This window comes from Elaeis guineensis, chromosome 9 (genome assembly GCF_000442705.2).
Source record: "Elaeis guineensis isolate ETL-2024a chromosome 9, EG11, whole genome shotgun sequence".
NCBI classification, from domain to species: domain Eukaryota; kingdom Viridiplantae; phylum Streptophyta; class Magnoliopsida; order Arecales; family Arecaceae; genus Elaeis; species Elaeis guineensis.
In genome coordinates this window covers 94,049,239-94,071,453 of record NC_026001.2, presented here as the reverse complement: position 1 = coordinate 94,071,453, position 22,215 = coordinate 94,049,239, and the positions used below count along the sequence as shown (strand labels likewise).

The 22,215-nt window shown below is 38.1% G+C and overlaps 2 protein-coding genes across 3 annotated transcripts; one reads left to right on the top strand and one right to left on the bottom strand.

Moving 5' to 3' along the window:
* Positions 1–2,628: 2,628 nt before the first annotated feature.
* LOC105051035 (bidirectional sugar transporter SWEET14) lies at positions 2,629–5,275 on the top strand. 2 transcript variants are annotated; one of them, XM_073243934.1, is made up of 7 exons: positions 2,629–2,803; positions 2,906–2,983; positions 3,762–3,798; positions 3,905–4,115; positions 4,213–4,374; positions 4,492–4,611; positions 4,713–5,275. In XM_073243934.1, exons 1-7 carry the CDS (start codon positions 2,644–2,646, stop codon positions 5,016–5,018), a joined length of 1,074 nt encoding a protein of 357 aa, XP_073100035.1. In that variant the 5' UTR covers positions 2,629–2,643; the 3' UTR covers positions 5,019–5,275. The 2 variants fall into 2 exon arrangements, with proteins under 2 accessions (XP_073100035.1, XP_010929602.1); XM_010931300.3 differs by having other exon boundaries at positions 2,679–2,823.
* A 7,605-nt stretch (positions 5,276–12,880) lies between these two features.
* Positions 12,881–20,565, bottom strand: LOC105051034 (serine/threonine-protein kinase PBS1). Its single transcript, XM_010931299.3, has 5 exons — positions 20,193–20,565; positions 19,535–19,740; positions 19,148–19,337; positions 14,717–15,108; positions 12,881–13,605 (listed from the first exon to the last, which is right to left on the bottom strand). Exons 1-5 carry the CDS (start codon positions 20,311–20,313, stop codon positions 13,114–13,116), a joined length of 1,401 nt encoding a protein of 466 aa, XP_010929601.1. The 5' UTR covers positions 20,314–20,565; the 3' UTR covers positions 12,881–13,113.
* Positions 20,566–22,215: the final 1,650 nt, after the last annotated feature.

Here is a 22,215-nt window from a genome sequence, read left to right as displayed (position 1 = left end):
TATGAATTTTACATAAAAAAGTCCGATCGAGTTGGCTTGAAAATTTGCTGAGTTTCGAGTCGACTCAGCCAAGTCTCGAGTCGACTCAAAATATTTTAAACTATGCTTCCACCACAATTACATGCTAGATCCGGTACTGAAAATATATTGATGGAACCGAATCCTTAGCTCAAATCGCCACTGAGAACAAGTTCCTTTCCTCCATGTAATTGAGATATCGGACCGACATAACCTTCGAGTGGTGTCTGGTTTCGAAAACTACCTCAATTGAACGTGGAGGCAGTTTTCCAATAAAAATCTTCATCTTGTCCCAACTCAGTTTGGGTACATCAACCCAATAGCATATATAGCGGGACCATTATTTGGCCATTGACAGTGGCCTTTACCCATACCTTGAGCAAAATAGCATAGCTCTTCTAGGAATGGTACCGGTTCATATATATATGACTTTCTATACTATGTGGAATGTTGGGCTCTTAATATCCAAAGGGTAAGAAGTTACTATTTCAAAGGGAGCAAGAATTGCAATAGAAATCACAATTTGGAATCAAGTGCTAATATAGATTCAGCAGTAGCCATCTCTTGGTCAAAATAACAAAACCATGAGCAGAATGGGAAGATCTAAATGGATAACCATATACTATAGTAGCAATACTTTGTTCGAGCTGGTTGCCGCATCTTTAGACGGTTATGAAGAGATGAATGATGGAAAGGGAAAATAAGATGAAATTGTGAGCAGATGCCCATCGAATTTGTCGACTAAATGAGAAGGAAAAGACTTGAATTTTGGAATCATGCGGAGGCTAACGGTCACATGTGCTCGATCGAGAAACATTTAGCTCGACGACCAGCAAATGAACAAAGCTGCAAGCAGCACTTTGATTGCACCATTAACTGAAGATTGGTTCCATGTGCAACAAACTTCGCTGACGACATGGACCATGTTTTTTTCTCTCGCTTTGATCTTTTTTCCTCTCCAATGACATGCATCAAGTTGGTGCATATGCATTGATTTGATGAAACTACTACATATCAAAGAATTTTGTGTTTTTTTTTTTTTTTGGAGCAATAATAGGGTTATTTAAGAGGTTGATTAAAATTTGGATGTGCAGCATGGAATTATTTAGGTGGCAAGAGATCATTGTGGAGCAACTAATTAAGGCTAACAAATGTTTGAGAACTCCACCTTCTCATTGCAAAATAATAAATGAGATACAACTAAGAATAGGATGGATCAATCTGTCTTAGCTCATTCTATTTGGTCTTTCTAGACCCCCATATCCAGCTAGCTTTCAGATTCAACAACCCAGAGACCCCGTAAGAAATGAGGAGAGAGAGAGAGAGAGAGAGAACAAAGGAGAAGAAAAGAACAAAGGGCAACAAGCTATTCCTTTTGCCTCACACTAGCCTTTATAACGGAAATAGAAAGCTTTAAAAACAAGAAAGCCATCCATGTATGCCCACGGGATAAGAGAAGCAATAACCATGTAAAAACTACCTCCAGTAAAAAGCAAATCATAAACAATCCTTTCCTCCCTCCAATAATGACAATAGGCTAGGTATGCACTATCCTAAAGATTTCTAACTAGCTAGGTGATGCTAATTAATTCGCACCACAGGAAAAATTGGTGAGAACTATATACCTCATGCATGACACCAAGAGGGACTACATAAAGTATTTTCAAGTGCATGACTCGCATCTTTATTTCCAAATGTCTTTGCATCATTGCATGTAACCTTTTTGAACAACACCCCCTCAAAATTCAGTTTCACAATATTGTATAGGAATGAAGCTCAAACATGGAGAATACTATGACATCAAATGTGTTAACAAATGATATCACTTCTTGATCTGATTTTGAATGTGTGACCGCAACGCAAGTGATGAATCTTTTCCAAATTGATGTGAAAGCAGCGAGGCCTATATCTAGATATTAATTAGTTCTAATAACATTACCATTAGAAATAATGTTTTGTTTGGATATGATTGTGAAAAAAAGTCTAGGTTACCCTTTTTTGGAGTTCTCCTTTTCCCTTATCATGTTAGTTTATAGGGGTATTTGTATCATTTCCGATAGCATAAAATACATATTAGCGAATGAATGGAAAGTCAATTCAAGGGTTTAAATGCAAAGGAATTTCAATTGGTAAGGTAGTTGCCAAAGCAAACAATTTGAAAGTTGCTTATACCAATACATGGGGTTTGTATTTGAGAAGGGCTTTTTTCTTCTTAGTTTATTAAAAGGAGGAGAGGAAAATTGGGAGAAGCAAAGTAGTGCAAATCCGCACTCATGAAAGGAGGTTAGAGTCCGAGCGTCCAAGGGAGAGGTGCTGGCGTAGAGAAGAAACGGCTGAATGCCATGTGTGAGACAGTGGGGCTTATTTAAGAGAGTTCACGTGAAAGGTGCCCCTTATCATGGCTATCTTTCCCCCGCTAGATGTAACGTAAATATAATAAGCTCCGCATACCAACATGAAACCATCTGAATAATTATTGATAGAGAGATATATATCACCAGCTTGTGATTGAAGTAGGTTTTCTTGCAAATTGTTCTTTAACATTAATTACTTGACAAAATAATTAATTGCTATGTTTGGTTTTGTGAAAAGCCCATCATATACCACATCATTCATGTAAATTTTATGAGGAAATGGCCAACCCTCCCACCCTACCCCCACCCCCCTCTTCTTCTATATAAGGGGTCTTCTACACCCTCTCAAGCCTCAAACCCCCATCGACCACCACTGCATGTTCTTGGGCAGTTGGCCAGGCTCCTTGTGAGCCATCTTGGGCATTTGGAGGGTGAGGGAAGAGTGCAGGAGGTGATATTTTTCCCCTTCTTCTCAAAGGAGGAGAAAGACTCTTGCTTGCTGTTTTTGAGTTATTTTTTTCCTTCCACTGCAGCTAATCTTATCCTTCAAAGAGAAGCAATGGCTGGCTTATCATTGGACCACCCCTGGGCTTTCACCTTTGGAATCCTAGGTACATATCAAGCATGCATGGAATTTCTTTTTTTTTTTCCTTGAGTCTTAGAAATCTGTTATTAAGTAGGTAGCTTATATCTTAAAGAACCAAAATGGTTTTCTTCTTTTAGGAATAGTGATTTAAGGATTACCTAGATGTGCTGTCATATAGAAACATTCAGGTTGCTAACCTTTGATAAGCAAAGGTGGCAAAACTTTAGAATTCTAGGATGGTGCACCCTTCTTAAAGTAGAATATGCTGAACTAAGAACCTAATCATAAATCGATTATGTTTGCATGTGCTTATAGTTATCATGGATTAGTTGTGACTGTGAGAATTGATAAGGATCGCCCTTTCTTTCCCTTCAAATTAAAACTCTTTACTACTGTTGGAATGATGTAACAACTATATTTTCCTCAAATTATTGAGTAGAACAGTCATATACGATAGCTTCCATCTTTATTATTCCGCGGCTCCGTAATCAATCATGGCTAAGAAGCCAAAAGCTTGAAGTTCAAAGGCTTCATCATTCTGCGAGAGAAGAACCGACAGCTTCATAGATGATTTGACTCATATATGTGTATATTGTCGCCTCTGATGTCCACAGGTCATGGTCATATTTAGGGCCCTCAACCTTTCCCTGTGATCTTTTACTTTCTACCATGGTTGCAATAAGCTATCTAATTCAGTATCTTCAATTCTTGATTTGTTTTATTTGTTAATTGTGCATGTTCCATTCATTGCCTTTAATTAATCGAACCTTACCGATACCTTCTCATCACATGGTGATTGACAGGGAACATCATCTCATTCATGGTGTATCTAGCTCCACTGTAAGTATCACTCCTAATCTTCCACTTCGTCTTTTCTATTTCCTTCTTTCAGTTTTTGTCAATGGGACAATTGAGCAACTATGCCATTCCATACTTTTAATTACAGGCCAACGTTCTATAGGGTCTACAAGAAGAAATCGACCGAAGGGTTTCAGTCGGTGCCGTACGTGGTTGCACTATTCAGTGCCATGCTGTGGATATACTATGCATTCATCAAGGCTGATGCTTATCTTCTAGTCACAATTAACTCAATTGGATGCGTCATCGAGACCATGTACATCGTCATGTATCTCAGTTATGCTCCGAAGAAAGCTAGGGTATACTTCTTTTTAGCTGATGATTGTAGGACACTAATGATGACTGCATGAAACCATTGATCTTTCTCTTAGAAAAGTTGTGCCTTTGGGGTTGCAGATCTTTACTGCCCAGGTTCTTCTACTTCTAAACGTGGGGCTATTCGGGTTAATAGTTCTTGTCACTCTCATGGTAGCGAAGGGTCCGGAACGAGTTCATGTTCTTGGATGGGTCTGTGTGAGTTTCTCTATCAGCGTCTTCGTAGCTCCTTTAAGCATCATCGTGAGTACCAAATACACTCGATCCGTAGTTTCTAACTTCTTTGTTTTTAATGAGAAAAGGTTACTAACTGGGGTGACCAATCCATATATATTAACATATATTAATTATCTTGTGCAGAGGCTAGTGATACGAACAAAGAGTGTAGAATTCATGCCCTTCTGGCTATCGTTCTTTCTCACAATGAGTGCCATCGCTTGGTTTTCATACGGTCTGCTGACAAAAGACATATATGTAGCGGTAATTGCATGCCTAGTTGTTTGCCAAGTATGATTTCCTATTACTTTTGCACCAATCTCTTATTAGTTATTGATTACTTGTGCCACGTGTTGCTCTAATAGCTACCAAACATACTGGGTTTTATCTTTGGAGTCGTCCAAATGGGAATCTACATAGCCTACAAGGGTACTGAGAAGGTTGCATATGATCATCAGAAGGTAGCTGAACACATCATAACAATCACAAAGGTAGGCACAAGCGAGAGGACCTCGGAGGTCCATCCCATCGATGTGATCGGCTCACCAGCTGTCCATGGTGAAGAGAATGCTGACAAAGAGGGTCAAGAGCGGCATGAACCAACCAATGATGGCGACATGGAAAACATGGAAGGCCAGAAGGAGATTGAGATGAACCAGCTCGAGGTTTGATAGCACATGCAACCCTCATGGGACAAAAGACTTGAGTGCACACTCTTTCTCTTGGCTGGAACCTCTCAAGTCTATTCAGTCCATTTCTTAGCTTATGACATCCTTCCGAACGCTAGATGCTACAGAAAGAAAGAGACAGAGAGAGAGAGAGAGAGAGTTATAGTCTTTTATATATATTAGTTGTTTACGTTGATTGTAATGTGGTTTTCTTTGTTAACAAAGCTTGTGTAAGGGAGAATGGAAGGCTTTTTCCGTAAGTCGATACTTTGGTGCATATCTTGCGGCATAAACAAGGCTCGTGTGCATGCTATAACAAAGCTTGTTTCTCTCTTTAGTTTGGCAGCGGAAAGAAGTCTGTGGTGAGTCCTCAAAAACCTGCGAGAAGAAAGAGGGGGGGGACAGAGAGAGAGAGAGAGTCCATCGAGGGAGGTTGGTGGATGGTTGCACACGTGTGAGGTGGCTTAGGGTCGATGCCAAGTGGCTCCTCAGGTGCCAATCAGATCGAATCACATGCATGATGAGTGCTAGGTTTGAGTGGGACCCCATGGAAACCAATCATGAGTGGGACCCACTCAAAGGTATGAAATCTATGGTAACACGTGTTATTACGAGGGATAGGTATTAAATGTATGATAAGACGTGTGTTAATTAAGGAAGAAAAATAATTAAATAATTTATGGTGCACTGTGCATCAAGTCGAACCAATAATTGATCCACCTTTGAAGGAACGGTGGATTTCTAACGGTCAAGTTTGGAGTTTTTTTCTCACGAATGATGGGCTTCTTTTGGACCAGTCTGGTGTCCGAGATCCAAAGGTTTTAAGCTTTTGGAAGACGTTCCACGATTTAAGGGCCAATGTCACCCCTAAAATTTAAGGGACCATGAGTTCACCTACTAAGGAGGTGATTCATGTCATCCCTAAAATCTTATTTTTATTTTATTTTATTTTTCTCAAATATTTCTGTCAAAAGGCTTTATAAACTTACAAAAATTAAAGAGGCCAAACCAAATCAACTCGCATGAAAATTCATGTAGGACAACATCAACTTTGTTATAGCTTTGTTACAAAGGTTCCTTGGCCAACACATGTATTGAGCACCATGAACCTTGGACATTTCTATAGACCGACCTCAATACTCTTGCTAAGAAACAACCTCCGCCGCATTTATGTGTCGTAAACGATAGTCTAATGCCTGTATCTTTAACAATTTGCACCACAAGTATCTTGTTCCATTCCATTTCCACCATGAAATGGGCTTACTTTACGACAAGCCAAAATTACATATGTGCACTCACATACCCACAGTAAATCTCCCAATGGATGGTAGTAATCCAATTTTGCTGAAAAATCTAGTTTGCAAAGAAGAGTCATGTGCTCCAATGTGAAACCTACAATTAGCCAAATTTTGCTAGAGTTAAGAATCAGTTAGAATAATCTAGCTAGTGATTTGTAGTTTGAAATGAAGGATGCGTTGTGTAGGATCCGGTACCACACGGTGCAATAGGAAACAAGAAGAAATAACATAAAAAATACAACACAAATATGTTGATTGACCTCAAGCCTACCTTCACAGGGCGTGCAAGTTTCACTATGAGAGAATAAAATAAAACCAATACAAGAGGAACTCAACCCTTATACAAAAATCTCTCAAAAAAAATCTCAAAATTCTTACAAAAACTCTCTGAAACCTCTTTTGAAGCCTTTCTAAACCTCCAAGATGTCACCAGCTCTCCAACGTAATAAATGGCTCGTCAATCGGAGCTATATAGACTATAAAATCTCAAAAATACTGTTTCAGTAAGAATACAGAGTCCCAATCAATCCTAGAACCATCCATGATCGTCCGATCATGACCGGCTAATACCAGAGCCATCCGATCATGCAAAATGGCCTTTGATCATGTTCGGATTGAGTTCCAGCCATCCGATCATGACCGACTACGATTTAAACTATCGGATCGCGCAAAAACACCCCTAGACTATGCGTGGACCGCATGTTCGATCCACGCGGCCCCATGGACTGCCCAGTGCCTCGCAGCCCATGGTGGACCGCACAGGGGTGCTAGGCCTGGGCGCCTGCACGTACGTCTCCATCGGGCCCGACCACCATCACCTCGTGCATCGTGCCACCGCTCCGAGCCTTCTTTCATGTATATCTTCGTCGTCTGGACTCCATTTGGGTTGTTCTTGAACTTGTTGGACTCCGTTCATCATCCTGAACCTCGTTGTGGACTCAATATGGATCGAATTTTGAGGTATATTTTCTAACAATCTCTATCTCGACTCGATATTCGACCTCCATCTAACTCAATATGGATCGAATTTTGATGTATATTTTCTAACAATCTCTATCTCGACTCGATATTCGACCTCCATCTTTCTCTGAGAGTCTGTGATCCATCTCACCCTTATATCCTAAGACATGCCTGCTGTCTCATAGATGGACAAATATGAGAGTCGAGCCAGGCCTCTCGATCCCACCTCCATCATGGGCTGTGTCCACTCTGACCAAAGATCTGCTCGGGGTATCATCATGTGGTAATAGAAATCTCATCCTGCGATGTCATCTCTCGTCCTCCCGAGTCTCCTGTATAGTGTTCGATCTACCTCCACTGGAGCTCCACCTTGCTCTAGGTTCCTCCTGGCTCCTGAAGCTCCACCTCGCACTGGACTCCCCATCGGGTAGTAATATCCTCTCATCCTCTTTTTCTCCTCTAGAATAATCCTATCATCATATAACACCTTTAGGATTCATTCACCAGCTACCGTCCTGTAGCCTCTCGAATCCAGTCTGCTCAGTGAGATAAGATTTCGTCTGAAATTGGGTATGTATCGGACCTCCCTCAATCTTTTCACTGTACCATCATGTATCTTCCAGCTGACCATCCCGATACCTTTGATCGCACAGCTCGATCCATTCGATAGATAAATAGTGTTCTCACTGCTCTCCAGGGAGTCAAACTGCTCTTCTCTACAATATACATGATCGATGCATGCAGAATCTGAAATCCACTATTGAGAAGAAGTAGATACTTCGTTAGATATCTCCAGGGCATCACCCTCTGAGTCGCTACTGGTCGTCGCTGCAGCCGCCCTCGTCTGATCCTTGAGTTAAGGGCAATCTCTAGCTAAATACCCCAACTCGTCACACTGATAACATCTGGTCTTGCTCAAGTCTCTCATCCTGGACTTGGACTGCCTTTGTCATGATCTTCTGTTACTCTATCTGCTGCCTCTTGCTCCTTCAAAAACCACCAAGCTGAGTTGCCGCCATCTGAGCTCGAAACTAGATTCTCCCTCTTAAGAATCTCGTTCTAGAGAATCACCGTAGTGACCTCGCCCATCTTGATGGTGCTCTTCCTCACTAGAAGAGCAGTCACTAAGGACTTATACGAAGGGGGAAGCGATGCTAGCAAGACCAGCATCCTGGTCTTCTCCTCAACTTTCTCGCCAATGCTGAGGAGGTCGGTGAGAATCTTCTGGAAGTGGCTGAGATGCTCTTGTACGCTCTATCTCTCAGTTATCCGCAACTGATAGAACTATCTCCAGAGAAAGAGGGTGTTGGTGAGAGATTTTGCCATATACAATTCCTCAAGCTTCGACCACAGCATCATCGAAGAAGTCTCGTCAAGCACATGAATCACCACCTCATTCGTTAGGTACAAATGGATTGTACTAACCACCTGCATCTAGAATCGCCTCCAATCTTGTACCTCCATAGTAGTCGGCTTCTCCTGACACAAGAGAGCATCGATCAACCCTTGCTGGATGAGCACATCCTTCACCTTTACCTGCCACAAGAAAAAATTGCTCTTTCCATTGAACCGATTGATCTCTATCTTGATTGTGCTTGTATTTTTCATCTTCTATCTTGATCATCACCGTCGCAACCTATGTTCTGGTACCACCTTGCTCTGATATCAATTGTTGTGCAAGATCCGGTACCACATGATGCAGCAGAAAGAAAGAAGAAACAAAATAAGAAACACAATATAAATATGTGGATTGGCCTCAAGCCTACCTCCATGGGGCGTGCAAATTTCACTATAAGAGAATAAAACAAAACCAATATAAGAGGAACTCACCACTCAACTCTTGTACAAGAGTCTCTCAACAAAAAGTTTCAAAATCCTTACAAAAACTCTTTGAAATCTCTTTTGAAACCTTTTTACACCTTCAGGACATCACCAGCTCTCCAATGTAATAAACGGCTCGTCAATCGAAGCTATATAGACTCCAGAATCTCAAAAATACTGTTTCAGTAAGAATACAGAGTCCCAATCAATCCTAGAACCATCTGTGGCCATTCGATCATGATCAGCTCGCAGCAGTGCCGTCTGATCATGTAAAACAGCCTTTTATCATGTCTGATCATGCCTGAATTGAGTTGCAACTGTCCGATCACAATCGACTATGATCTGGATCGTCGAATCATGCAAAAACACTTCTGTACCATGCATGGACCGCATGTTCAGTCCATACAGCCCCATGGACTGTCCAGCGCCTCACAGTCCACGATGGACTGCGCAGGGGCACTGGGCCTGGCCGCCCATGCGTGTTGGGCCGACCAGCGCACATGCCCTCGCTGGGCCCGCCAGCGTGCGCCTACGCATGCTCGCATCTCTATGAGGCCCAATCGCCCTGCCATCACCGCCTTGTGCATCGTGCCACTGCTTCGAGCCTTTTTTTATGTATATCTTCATCGTCTAGATTCTGTTTGAGCTACTTTTGGACTCGTTGGACTTCATCGTCTTAGATCTCGTTGTGGGCTCAATGTGGACCGAATCTTAAGGTGTATTTCCTAACAGGATGGATACTGATCATGATCACCAGGAGATGCCACTATAAATCACATTGAACAAAATTTATAAATAAATCTAACCATAAGTACCACTAGCAATTAAAAATAATTTTGCATGAAGATTTCATCATGATCTATAAATTCTATATCGGGTTCTATATAGACTTGCTATGCATATTTTTTCTCTCTTTATATATAGAAAGAGAGAGAGCACTAGATTTAGCTATACTCGAATAAATCTTCACTCAGATTTGATCATATCTATATTGGATAATAAGAGTCCCACATCGATGATCTACTTTCTCTAAATATACATAAAAGAATCAAGTGATTGTAAAGTCCTCTAACCTAGACCTATATATATATATATATATATATATATATATATATATATATATATATGATCTACTTTCTCTAAATATACATAAAAGAATCAAATGATTGTAAAGTCCTCTAACCTAGACCTATATATATATATATATATATATATATAGAGAGAGAGAGAGAGAGAGAGAGTCTAATGCATAGATTGAAGATCTCTAAATAAAATATTTTTTTATATATAAATAGTTTATAGATAGTAAATCGCATCTAAGAGCTCAGATTATCGATGTAAGACCATCATTATCCAATGTAGACTTGATCAAATTTAAATGGAGATCCATTCGAATATAGCCAAATCTCTCCCTATCTCTTTCTCTCTTTGTGCGTGCGTGTGCGTGTGCATGTGTGTGTGTGTGTATATGCATGAAAGAGAGAGAGAGTGTGTGTGTGTGTGTCTGTGTGTGCGTAAAGGGTCCTGTGCCTGATTATTGAATCTTCAATTGGCCAAATATTGCTAGCGCTAGAGATCAATTAGGGAAATCTAGCTAGTAATGTGCAGTTTAAATAAAATGAAGGATGGCTATGGTTACCAGGCAATGCGTCCATACATTGAACAAAATTTACAAATAGATCTAACCATTAATATAAAATGAAGGATGGCTACTAGTCCACCCTATACATATAACTAATTTGATCAATCAGATTGAGTAAACATTAGTCTATGTTGATAGGTAGCTAAGTTTGTTCAACTTAATGCACCTGTATGCTAATAATTTCTAAAACTCCACCTAATTAAATAATTTTTTAAAATCCACTAAATAAAAGGAAGACCCACAAACAATCTTGGCTTATTAGCTATAATTTTGGTAATATATCAATATCCTACCTAAGAAATAAAAACCAATTGATAGATGAGAGATAACCTTAGGCAATTTAGCTAAATTTAAATCAAAGATCTGGATAGTCTCCTCCGACAAAGGACTACGGAGTATGACCTATATATAGTTGCCAAAGGAAATTTTTAGAATGAGTCCAATTTTCTACTAGGAGGTGAATTAGATAAATAGATGATGATGGTAAATGTTATCGGGAAAACAATTGTTATTTCATCGCTTGACATTTCAAGATTACTTGATTGACTCTCAAAAGTAGTTAGCATCATATTGAGTAAATTTTCAAGGAATAAAAGAAACACATACAAATTGGACTACAATCAATATTGGATGAAATGAAAAGAAATGCTTATAATACTATGAGTTCCAGCCATATGATTATGTCAACTTTTTTGGTTTATAAAATTTCTGAAGAATTGAAGTTTACAAAGAGCCTAACTTGAAAACTCCAAAAACTCACTCAACTTGAAAGTTAGTAGAGTCAAGCCAATTCAAAAATTTGGTTAGGTACCAATAATCTTGAATGTCAAGACTCGACATCATACACATACATACATATGCACACACACACACCTATCCATCTATGTATATATGTATGTATGTGTGCATAAACATGCATAATATTTATTATTGAATACTGACATTTGAGAATCTAAACAACGACATTTATATATACACATAGAGAACTCTCAATCCATAATTTACAGTTGACATACAAACACTATATTAATTTAATCGAAAAAAGAGACAACGTTGATTGTTTGAAACATTTTCTACTACTAACTGTATATTGACATCGAGCACTAGGAGAGGAGGCCGCCAAAAAAAAATCCCCTTAACACATGATAGGACTTGGGAGTGATGGTGCTGTGCGGTGGATTAGGAATTGTTCTAACAATTCATATTTCATTCATATTGTTATATTTTCATATTAAATATGCTAAAAGACAGTTTCAAATAACCTGTTTTGGATTGAAAAATCTGAAAATGAAAAGATGGTACTGAATTGGATTATAATTAATGTATAAGATTTAATTGTGTCAAATGACTTAGACCAGGCTTCAAGTAACTCAACGAGTCAGCCGAGTCAAGACTGATCTAAAATCTGAATTTTACGCAATGTGTCCTATTAAACTGTTTTGAAATTTGCTGAATTGAGTTGACTTGGCCAAGTTTTCAGTAACTAGATGAGTTTTAAACTATGGTGAGTAGAAAAGGCATCCATGATCGAGAAGCCGATAGAACAAACAGTCCGGCTGGCGAACAAAATTCCAAAAGTGCTCCATTTCCATCCCTGTTTGTTAGGAGAAAGGTGACGGCTCGACAGATTGAATCGTATGTTCGGTTGCTATAGTTCATCTAGACCTAGGGAACCATGTAGAAGGAGGATCACAGTGTTCCACATGGAATAGGATTGCAACCAATCAGCAATTTGCTTCTCTATAGATATAGACAGACACACACACACACACACACATGTATATATATAGAGAGAGAGAGAGAGAGAGAAAGAGCGAGAGAGAGAGGGGGGCAAGCAGACACAGTCTCACACACGGCATTAAAACATGCAAGGGTGGCAACCTACCAAATATCAAGGAATATGACAATCTGAAGAGAACAAACATATGTGTTTCTATTCAAAGTTTACTTGTGACGTGTGATCCCAAACAGTTGGAAACAGAAGCATATCCCAGCTTTGCACCTTCCTTCGTTATCAGAAGCTTAGCTATTACGCAACAGATCCTTTTGTCACAGAAGTGGAATGCAAAAGGTACCTTCTGATGGTTAAAACCCAGGAGGAAGCAAAATAATATAAAAAGTACACATCATACAGATCTCTTCCATCTCTCAAAATTTTTTAAAAGCTTCATAGGCAAAACAGCATGTCTGGTTACCACCCACAACCACTTGAAAGCCTCCCTGCCTATAGAAAATATACACACTTAAATCTTATTAAATGAAAGAGGAGGAAAAAAGAAATGAAAAGGTAGCATGTAACAAGCTCCTTACTCTATGGTTTCCACTCTTATACAGATAAAAAAAAAAAAAAATGGAAAGAGAAGTGTTCGATTATGTGCTACCCATTTCCACTTGCAGCATCGAAAGCACCCTGTGCATTAGCATTAACCCGTCTCTTCTCCCTCCAATTCTCTCCCCACATCTTGGCCTCTGCCACGGCTCGCTCCCGATCAAAGTCCCTGTTCAAGATCCCAATTGTCTCCCTCGGAGAATCTTCTTTATCCACATCAAGTTCCCACTTACGGCCGGACCCTCCATCATCATTCTTTGCTAGCATCCTTCCACCTTTCTCATCGCTATTCCTGCTCCTCCTTTCCCCACCAGACCTGCTGTTGGAATTAGGTACTGCATTGGGATCAAAAGCTTGGGATGCCAAATAGGCCAAAGCAGTTACAACATCAGCGATGAGAGGGCGGGAGGCAGCTTCCTCTTGGATGCACATGGAAGCCACAGCAAGAGCCTGGTAGAGCCCACGCATGGGGTATCGCCCTTGCAGCTTTGGATCAGCTAGCTTTGGGAGTTTCCTTCGGTCATTGAACATGGGCCGAGCCTGCAAAGTTATACAAATTGGCATGATCTTTTTTATTGAAAGTAGGAAAAGCATAAGTTTTCATGCAATGCTTGAGTATCTCAAGTCTACATCCACGTAATATATGAAAGAAGTAATCTAAATTGAAGAATGGTTTGGTTACTACAGAAGCACAGCATTGTAATGGATAAAATTCACTCCCATTTATCTTCATGGTTGTGTCCCCCCACAATTGCTAACTCCCTTTGTTACTGCTCAGAACTTCCAACAGAAATTAAACCCCAGAGAATAAATGGTTGGTCTTCCCTGACAGACATTTATTGCCTAATCTTCCATGGTGCTAGTCCATCTACATCTTTATATGCCTGTAAACACATTTATTTCAGCATCTTAATGAACCAGTCATGAATGCTGCGCTTTCTTTACCATGGTTCTACTTCTACCTTGGTTTTGTTGAATTGATGATCTTAAGGGTCTGTTCTGGTATACTGCAAAAATTACAACATGTTTTGCACATCTACGAGGTTTACAAGAATAAAATCTAATTTTAAAAATGAGATAATAAATTTTTTTTTGAAAATTTTGAAAATTATAGAAAAAAGTGCGGTTGAACTATCTCTGAGTAGAATTTCAAATTCATGATTCCCCCACATCTTTCCGCTTCTATTTCCACCTAGTGGAAAAAGGTGAATGACTAGTTTTATTTGATGCAATTTGATATTTTCAGTATATTAATTTGAATAATATACTCAGCAAAAATAGGCTAAAACAATTAGCTTGCCTACCATTGCCTAATAAAATGCCTTATTAGACAACAGAAAGCAACAGATACATAATAAAAATGAAGAGAACAAACAATGATTATTTCATGGTACAAACTCTCAAATATGATTTGCCATGCCATCTAGTAAGGTGTCTCGTACCATACTGACACTCAATACGGTATCTCATACCGTACCAAACCGCATAGCGACATTGTAATAGGATGATACCGGTGCGGAGTCCAGTACCAAGACAACGAACCTTGCTCCCAGCTGCATCACTTTTAAATTGAAAATTGGGAAGTGCTCAAATCTAATTGGGATACAAGTGATTTGGCAAACACTACCAGAAGCAAACAAAGAAAGCTTACCCATGAAACAAGATTTTGTTCCGCATGTGCTCTGGTGCTGTCGATGGCCTTCCTTCCAGTAATCAACTCCAAAAGTACAACACCAAAACTATATACATCAGACTTGACTGTTAATTGTCCAGTCATAGCATACTCTGGAGCACAATATCCATAGGTTCCCATCACCCTTGTTGAGACATGTGATTTATCACCAACAGGACCGAGTTTGGCAAGCCCAAAATCAGAAAGCTTTGGGTGAAACCCCTCATCCAATAATATGTTGGATGATTTGAAGTCCCTATATATAACTGGAGGATTTGCTTTATCATGAAGGTACTCCAACCCTTTGGCTGCACCTGCGGCAATCTTCATCCTTGTATTCCAATCCAGTGGTTCTTTTTCGGGTGGGAGGTCTGCAAGGATCATAAAAGTATTTGATCACAAGCTCCCAATAGTGCAAGCAAAAGCACTCGCTTCTTACATCTTACAAAAATGAAAGACTTTTCGTTGATTAGTTGAATCCAAAGTTGCTATTTTTATTGGGAAAGGAACATTTCAGATCAACTGGCATACATCAAGATCTGTCAAAGTGATGATTATGATGTGTGAACCGAGTCATATAGCAGGCAAGTGACAATTGTTTAAGCATGTATTTAAGCAGAACCATGAGACTGACCACACAAAGTGGGAGCCTACAAAACCATAGACGCAAATTAAAATCTCCAACAAGATACAGTCTATTTGAAGTTGGCGTTGCGGATCAAGCTATAGTCCACAAAAGCTTGGTACAGAATTTTCTGGCTGGCTCTCAGTCTTTTCATTGATCTAAAAAATAGCAGAGATATCCGACCAAGATAGTTTCAGACAGAAGAGGGACCAAGATCTTTAAAGCCAAAGGATGGAAACATAGACCCAGCTTGTTGGCTAAGCAAATTAAGCTCATGCAACCAAGAAGCAACTCTTCCAAAGGGCCCCTAGACTTGGGAAGAAGATGAAATGAAGAGGTGAAATGGCAAGATCTTATAAATTCTGTGTAATCCAATGGGACAACTTAAAACAATATACATACACGTCTTGTTCTTGCAGGTAACAAATCCAGTAATATGGACATAAGGCCATTTACAAGCCCGAAAGCTGGTGAAACATCATCACTGGGTTTGTCAAGTAATAATCATTAGCAAGAGGAGAGTAGAAAGTGCCATCACTGGAACATCATGATATTCCTTGAAAACCAAAGAAAGAGCTGCATGGTACCACATTAGGGGGATCAGCAGCCACTTCTAAGTTCTAACTGTAAGGAAGAGGCAAGTCACTTGAAAACCCTATTCCTTCGATGCTCACAACTAAAAAGCTAATATGTAGCATAATTATAATCTTTCACATGTTTTATGCATGATTCACCAAGGGAGGGTGAAAAATGGTTACAGGACTTGCACATAACTCAAAAATTTTGGAAAGTCACATGGCTTGCATGTAAAATAACCTAGTAAAACAAAAGAATTTTGTCCCATAAAAAAATGCAGACCAGATCTTCTTTTATCTGATCATATATCAGATTTTAGATGAAAGGAACCAGATGAGCCAATTCCGTCCTGACCACGAGGTTATTCAGTTCATTAACTAAAGAATGCCATGCTTACCTTAAAATAAAATGGGAATGTTTCTACTAGAAGTTCTACAATGCCTACTCTATTGTAGGAACTAGATTGTTAGGCAATGAAATGGCCACAAAAATAAGATTAGGGTGGGAATCACATATATCAGAAAAGCTATAGTCTATTTCAAATAGAGTAAACCGGAAAACCATAAAAGTTGGTTTTGATATGCAAGATATGGGTTAGAAACAACATAATGAGGAAAAACCTCCAGGTTCAAGGGTAAAAAGATGTGGAAAAGTCACAGAAAGAGAGTTTAAGTTAATAAAGTTCAAATGATTTGGCTTTCAATAGGTGACGAGAGCAGAGATAGGCCTATAAGCTAACTAAAAAAATAGATGGATTTAACCTGTATATGCTGAAGTACATCTTAATAGACAGCCAACAAAGGAACAGGAAGATCCATTGATTAGTTACGGGTTAATTAAATAAAAAAGATCCATTAATTATTGATGCTTATCTCATACATATGCCATAGTTAATCATCAAAATCATTCAATATAATCTTATTACAACTTATGATTAGAACTACCATCTTCATAACTCCCAATACGTGGTTAAACTAGCTTACATTTAGTAAGCATTCCAAATAAATGATTGCCATACATACAAAAAAGATCAGTTATATGAGTTCTAATGCATAAGTCAACAGGCACATGCATCATGTTGGGTAGCATTTGGTGATCCAAATGGGATCAGCACGGTGATCTAAAATCACTGGTGATCTAAATCCTATGGTGATCTAATCATCAGTGATCTAAGATCATTGCATGTGGTAGGCAATGGTCCAGTGATTAAAAATCTTAGGATATCCACGAGTAACCTGTTTGGTATTCTATGGGAATCCAAGATCACTAATTATATAGTACCAAAATTACCCATAATATATTCCATAAAAATATATTTATTAATCATATATAATATATTATAAATAAAATATTACTACATTTATTAATATATTAATAATTAATATATTCTATAAAATAATATAAATTGTTACTATAGAATTAATATTTTTATTTACACTTATAATATATTATTTATTAATATGAATATTTATATTGATTAGAAAAATAAGGCAAATAGAAGTAACATATTAAATATTTTTATTATATAAATATAAAAAATAGTAAGATATTTCTACTCTAATTTAAAATTATCAGTGAATCATAACATGACAATAATATGATTAATAATATATTATATAATATATATATAATAAAGATAATATATAATATCAAATATAATATAATATTATATATAATATTAATATAATATATTAACGGTACATTGATGCATCATTTTTTTATTAGACTGAGGGATATTTTTATCCTTATATTTTAGCCCAATATCACTGTCTGGGGGTGACCTTAGATTTCCGACCTCAAGGATGGATATCCCATCACTAGGTTGGGAGATATTTTGAGGAGTGAGGGTGATTTGAAATTACTACCGCGTAGGATCACTATGGAGTAACCAAATGCGGTGATCTCATCACCTCCACCCATATCACTCTTGATCTTGTGTGGATCACCCCATACCAAACATCCCCTAAATGTAATCACAGCTAGGAAGAGGGGTGATAGTTGGATATTTGAGAAAATGTTTGATAGAGTTAAGACTTTATGGTGAATGAAGGTGGAGAAATTATAATCCTAGTTCACCATCTTTATCATTCTTAATCCCAAAGAAAATCAAATAATCTAAGAATATCTGAGCTTCCTTTCACATAGAATTACCTGGTACAACAAAAATTGCTAGATTGATCCTAAGGTTTCTATTATTTACCTATTTCTTCCATTTATAAGTAAGCTCTTTAAGTTCTATCCAATGAATATAGTGATAATTAAGTCATCATCATAAGTTTCTATTTATGATTTTGGATGAATGTAATGCTTTGGATGCAGAAAAATGAACAAGGGAAAGCATGCAGAAGATTTAGAATGGACAGTGATTGCAAAGATAAGAAATAGAGGTGAAGCATTGTTTTGTTTCTGATCCTAGCAAGTATAAATGGAAATAGAGATGATTCCTTGACGTGGAAAATAGAATAACCTAAATCAAGTTGAGCTAACAAGCTACAGCTACAGCCATCTGCTATTTTTCACTTTATGCCCCTTCCACTTCTTATATAGGAAAACATGTCAATGTGAGAGTGCAAACAAAGTTTCAAATTAAAAGCGCACAAAGAACTGGTTAAGCAAAGCAAGAAGCAGCATCAAGATGCTTGGAACAAGAAGACTTAATCCAATTTAAGAAGATGAAGATTGATTTGGTTCATACTTGTTCATATGGTTATAATCTGAGCATTTATAGAAGAATGGCCTTTCTAATAACTATACTAGTTGGATCTGTATGAAGTAAACTACACAAAATATCTAAAAAAAGAACATCAGCATAATTTAAATGGAGATAAAAGTAGGCATTACAATTATTTCATCTGCGTTCTCTGGTGATAGAAACTGGATAAATATTCACCATCTTATAAAAAAAAAATTGGTCCAAAAATGAAAAGCTAAGAGCTTGCTACAGTAAGAATGCAAAGGCTCAATATTTGCAACTGAGATCATTCTGAGAATATATTAGCGTTTATGTCGTTTGAGATTGTTTGTTTATTGGTTTATCCATTTCTCAATCAAAGAAACCTTGAGTTTGACATAAGAAAGCAAAAGCAAAAGCAAAAGAAAGAAAGAAGTAGAGCACAATAAATTGCCAGAGCATATTATTTTCACTTGATCTTACCACAAATAGCAATCACACATTTAAAAGACCAACAAAAGGAGCACAGAAATCATACCATGCAGATGATCTTCCAATGATCCCAAGGGCATATACTCATACACGAGAAGGCGTTGATCTCCATCAGCACAATAGCCAATAAGATTAACTAGATTGGGGTGATGCAACAGGCTAAGCATGAGGACCTCCACCAGAAACTCTCTGTTTCCTTGAAGCCCATTCCGATCGAGCTGTTTTACAGCTACAACCTATGAAATATGTAGACATATCAATCAACCAACTGCTTTTTTTATTTGTTGTTGCTCATCATTTTTACATTTGCTAATGGATTCAAGTATTCTCCGAACAAGGTGGCACTTAGTTCACAAAAGATTATCTTCTACCTCAAGCATATAAGAAGAGATCAAGTTATAAACACAATTCTCATGCAATTTGAATGAATTACCTGACCCGTGCTTTCGAGACGCCCTTTATAGACCCGTCCGAACCCCCCTTCCCCTAAAAAACATTCTGGTCTAAAATTCTTTGTTGCCACCGCAAGCTCCCGGAAGGTGAATGTATGTGCTGAAATATTAAAACCAGGCCCCTCCTTTGTTCCCAATGACTCCTTTTTCGAATCCAAATGGCTTCTCGTCTTCAACCTATCAGCTCCTGCAAATCAAAAAGAAAAATCCAAATAAAAATCTCTAACCTGGTAGAAAACTGGGAAATCATCGAACAGAATCCATGATCTATAATTAAAGTTCTGAACTTTATAATGGATCAACAAAATGAATTCGACTGAGCTCATTCTTGATAAATCTTAAAACTCATTGAAATGTTTGAAGTTCAAACTAACCAATCGCACTCTATCATCAGAGAATCAACAAATGAAAACTCAAAATCCATACTACCAATTGGAAAGACATACTAAGGTTAATCATTTGCAAACAGATCATACATCGGTCAGATCTAATCAAAGACATATTAGGCTTCTTTTTTCTCGTTAACTGGGATTGAAGAAACTAAGACTGAGCTTCCATCTCAGCACAGAGAGCTCCAAGACTCTGGATCAGATCTATTCACTGCATAGTTCAGTAGGTATACAAAAGAATCCAACTCACCAGAACATAATTTCTCCACACGAGGGGGAACCATGGGCTGCTCCTCCCTCCTGTCATCTCTCCCCTCCCCTGGATTTAGCTGCGCTGCCTCCTTTGAATCGAAGCACGGGAAGCAACCCATTTCGCAACAAGATCACAATTTGGGGAAGAAAAAGCCTCCAAGATCGGATTTTTCATCCAAATCTCTCCTCCACCGATCGCATTGAGTCGGTCCTGGGGTTCCCAGGATCGAATTCTATCAACACTTTTCGCGCTTTCAGATCCGATTGACGTGATTTGAAGCGAAGGGGAGGGAAAAAATCGGATTTTTATAAGGTGGGGGGGGAGAGAGAGAGAGGGAGGGGGGTGGCGTGGGGTGTGAATGGGTAGTGGGGAAAGACTGACCTTGGAGGGGTGAGCCGCCCAATGCATTGGCCTCATACGCATGTACTGATAATTATACATTGAATTAGCTTCATGCCTTCTTACCATAAAACAAAAGATTAGTTTAATATTCAGATATGATAATTGTGGAAATGTCTTGGAAGCATGCAGGCTGCCCTACATGTTGAAAGTTTAACCATTATGAAATGCAAATTGACCAGGGGAGCGGGTTGTAAAAGGAGAAGAACATTCTTAAATGGCCTCGGACTGCAAATAAGAAAAATTAGATCATAATAATAAAGATAATTCTAAATGTATGATACTATAAGAAAAAAATATCACAATTAAAATCTCTGCTTACCGACTAATATATATAAATATTAGTTTTTCTTAATATATAATTAACAATGAAAAAACTTAAAAATACAAATAGATGGAGGATATTAAAAAAAGAGAACTCGATGATGTAGGAGTCTTCTTAATGTCCAATTATTTTATGATTATGCTAAAATTATTTCCAAGCAAAATATTTGTGTATTGTAAAGTAAAAATTGTAACCATAAACATTTTTCATGCCGCTTTTATCTCGATTATAGGGATAGATGTAGCTAAACATCATCAGCATATGGTTGACTTGCTATCTTAGTATTCAGTCACTTCTCGTACGACGGACTAATTTTTAGTATCATATGGGAGAAATTTTTCATATCCATCGAATGGATACCATGTAGCTAATCTTGCTCTATTTTTACTTAGCTTAACAAGTTTTGTATTTGACACCGCTAATGTAGTAGATATGAATTTCTCGAGTTACTTCTCAAAATAGAGCTGATTCATATATACTTCATGCATGAAAATCTTATATACAAAGTGATTCTTGTCTGCGAGTACCGATTCGCCAATGAAATTGACATGGGTTGACAAAATGAATATTAATTTCTAGAGTTACTTTTCCAAACAAAGGTGGTTTAGATATGCTTGGAGATCCCATGTACAACTGCTTCTTTTGTCATTCAATATTGCCTAGAGAATCTAGTCTGCAAGTATTGATTTACCTATGAATTGCAAGTGACCAGGCTGTGCAGCTGAGACGACTTGTCTTGCTGGTTTACCCAAAGAGAAAAAAAAAAAAGAAAGGACTCGTCTTGCAGTAGAAGTTTTATCCACAGGAGTCTATATAACATTTTTTCTTCATTATTTGGAGTGACCTTGTTTTAAGAGATATAAACCATCTAATATGAGAATTTGTTAAAAATGTCATGTCCCACTTAGAATCCAGCAGCAATCAAATTGATTTGAATTTTATTTTGACATGAACAAATGCAATGTGTTTTTGTTCTAAATATTATATCAAATACTGATTAAATTGTAACAATCCAGCTTGCACCATGGCCATCATGGAAATTTCAATTATGGTATGCAATCTAATTTTTGAAAGAAAATTTTCTTACAGGTTCTAGATTACAGTATGCGTTAGGTTGTTTGAGTCCTCCCCCGGTCTACCGCGTAGTCTAGTTTCCTCTTGGAAGTATGCAGCTTTTTTCCAGAGAAAATTGAGCGAGAGTGCAAGGCAGCACACAGAAAACGTGTGCTAAAGTCTGCTGGATTCGCTCTTCAAGTCGGCATCTCACAAAACGAGGTGGACCGACTTCGGTGGGAA

Coding starts and splice junctions, on each gene's coding strand:
- LOC105051034 (XM_010931299.3), bottom strand. CDS start 20,313: ATGGGTTGCTTCCCGTGCTTCGATTCAAAGGAGGCAGCGCAGCTAAAT. Junction 15,109..19,147: donor ATTGGAAGATCATCTGCATG/GTATGATTTCTG, acceptor TGATCCTTGCAG/ACCTCCCACCCGAAAAAGAA. Junction 13,606..14,716: donor AACAAAATCTTGTTTCATGG/GTAAGCTTTCTT, acceptor ATAACTTTGCAG/GCTCGGCCCATGTTCAATGA.
- LOC105051035 (XM_073243934.1), top strand. CDS start 2,644: ATGAGGAAATGGCCAACCCTCCCACCCTACCCCCACCCCCCTCTTCTT. Junction 2,804..2,905: donor CCATCTTGGGCATTTGGAGG/GTGAGGGAAGAG, acceptor CTTCCACTGCAG/CTAATCTTATCCTTCAAAGA. Junction 4,116..4,212: donor ATGCTCCGAAGAAAGCTAGG/GTATACTTCTTT, acceptor TTGGGGTTGCAG/ATCTTTACTGCCCAGGTTCT.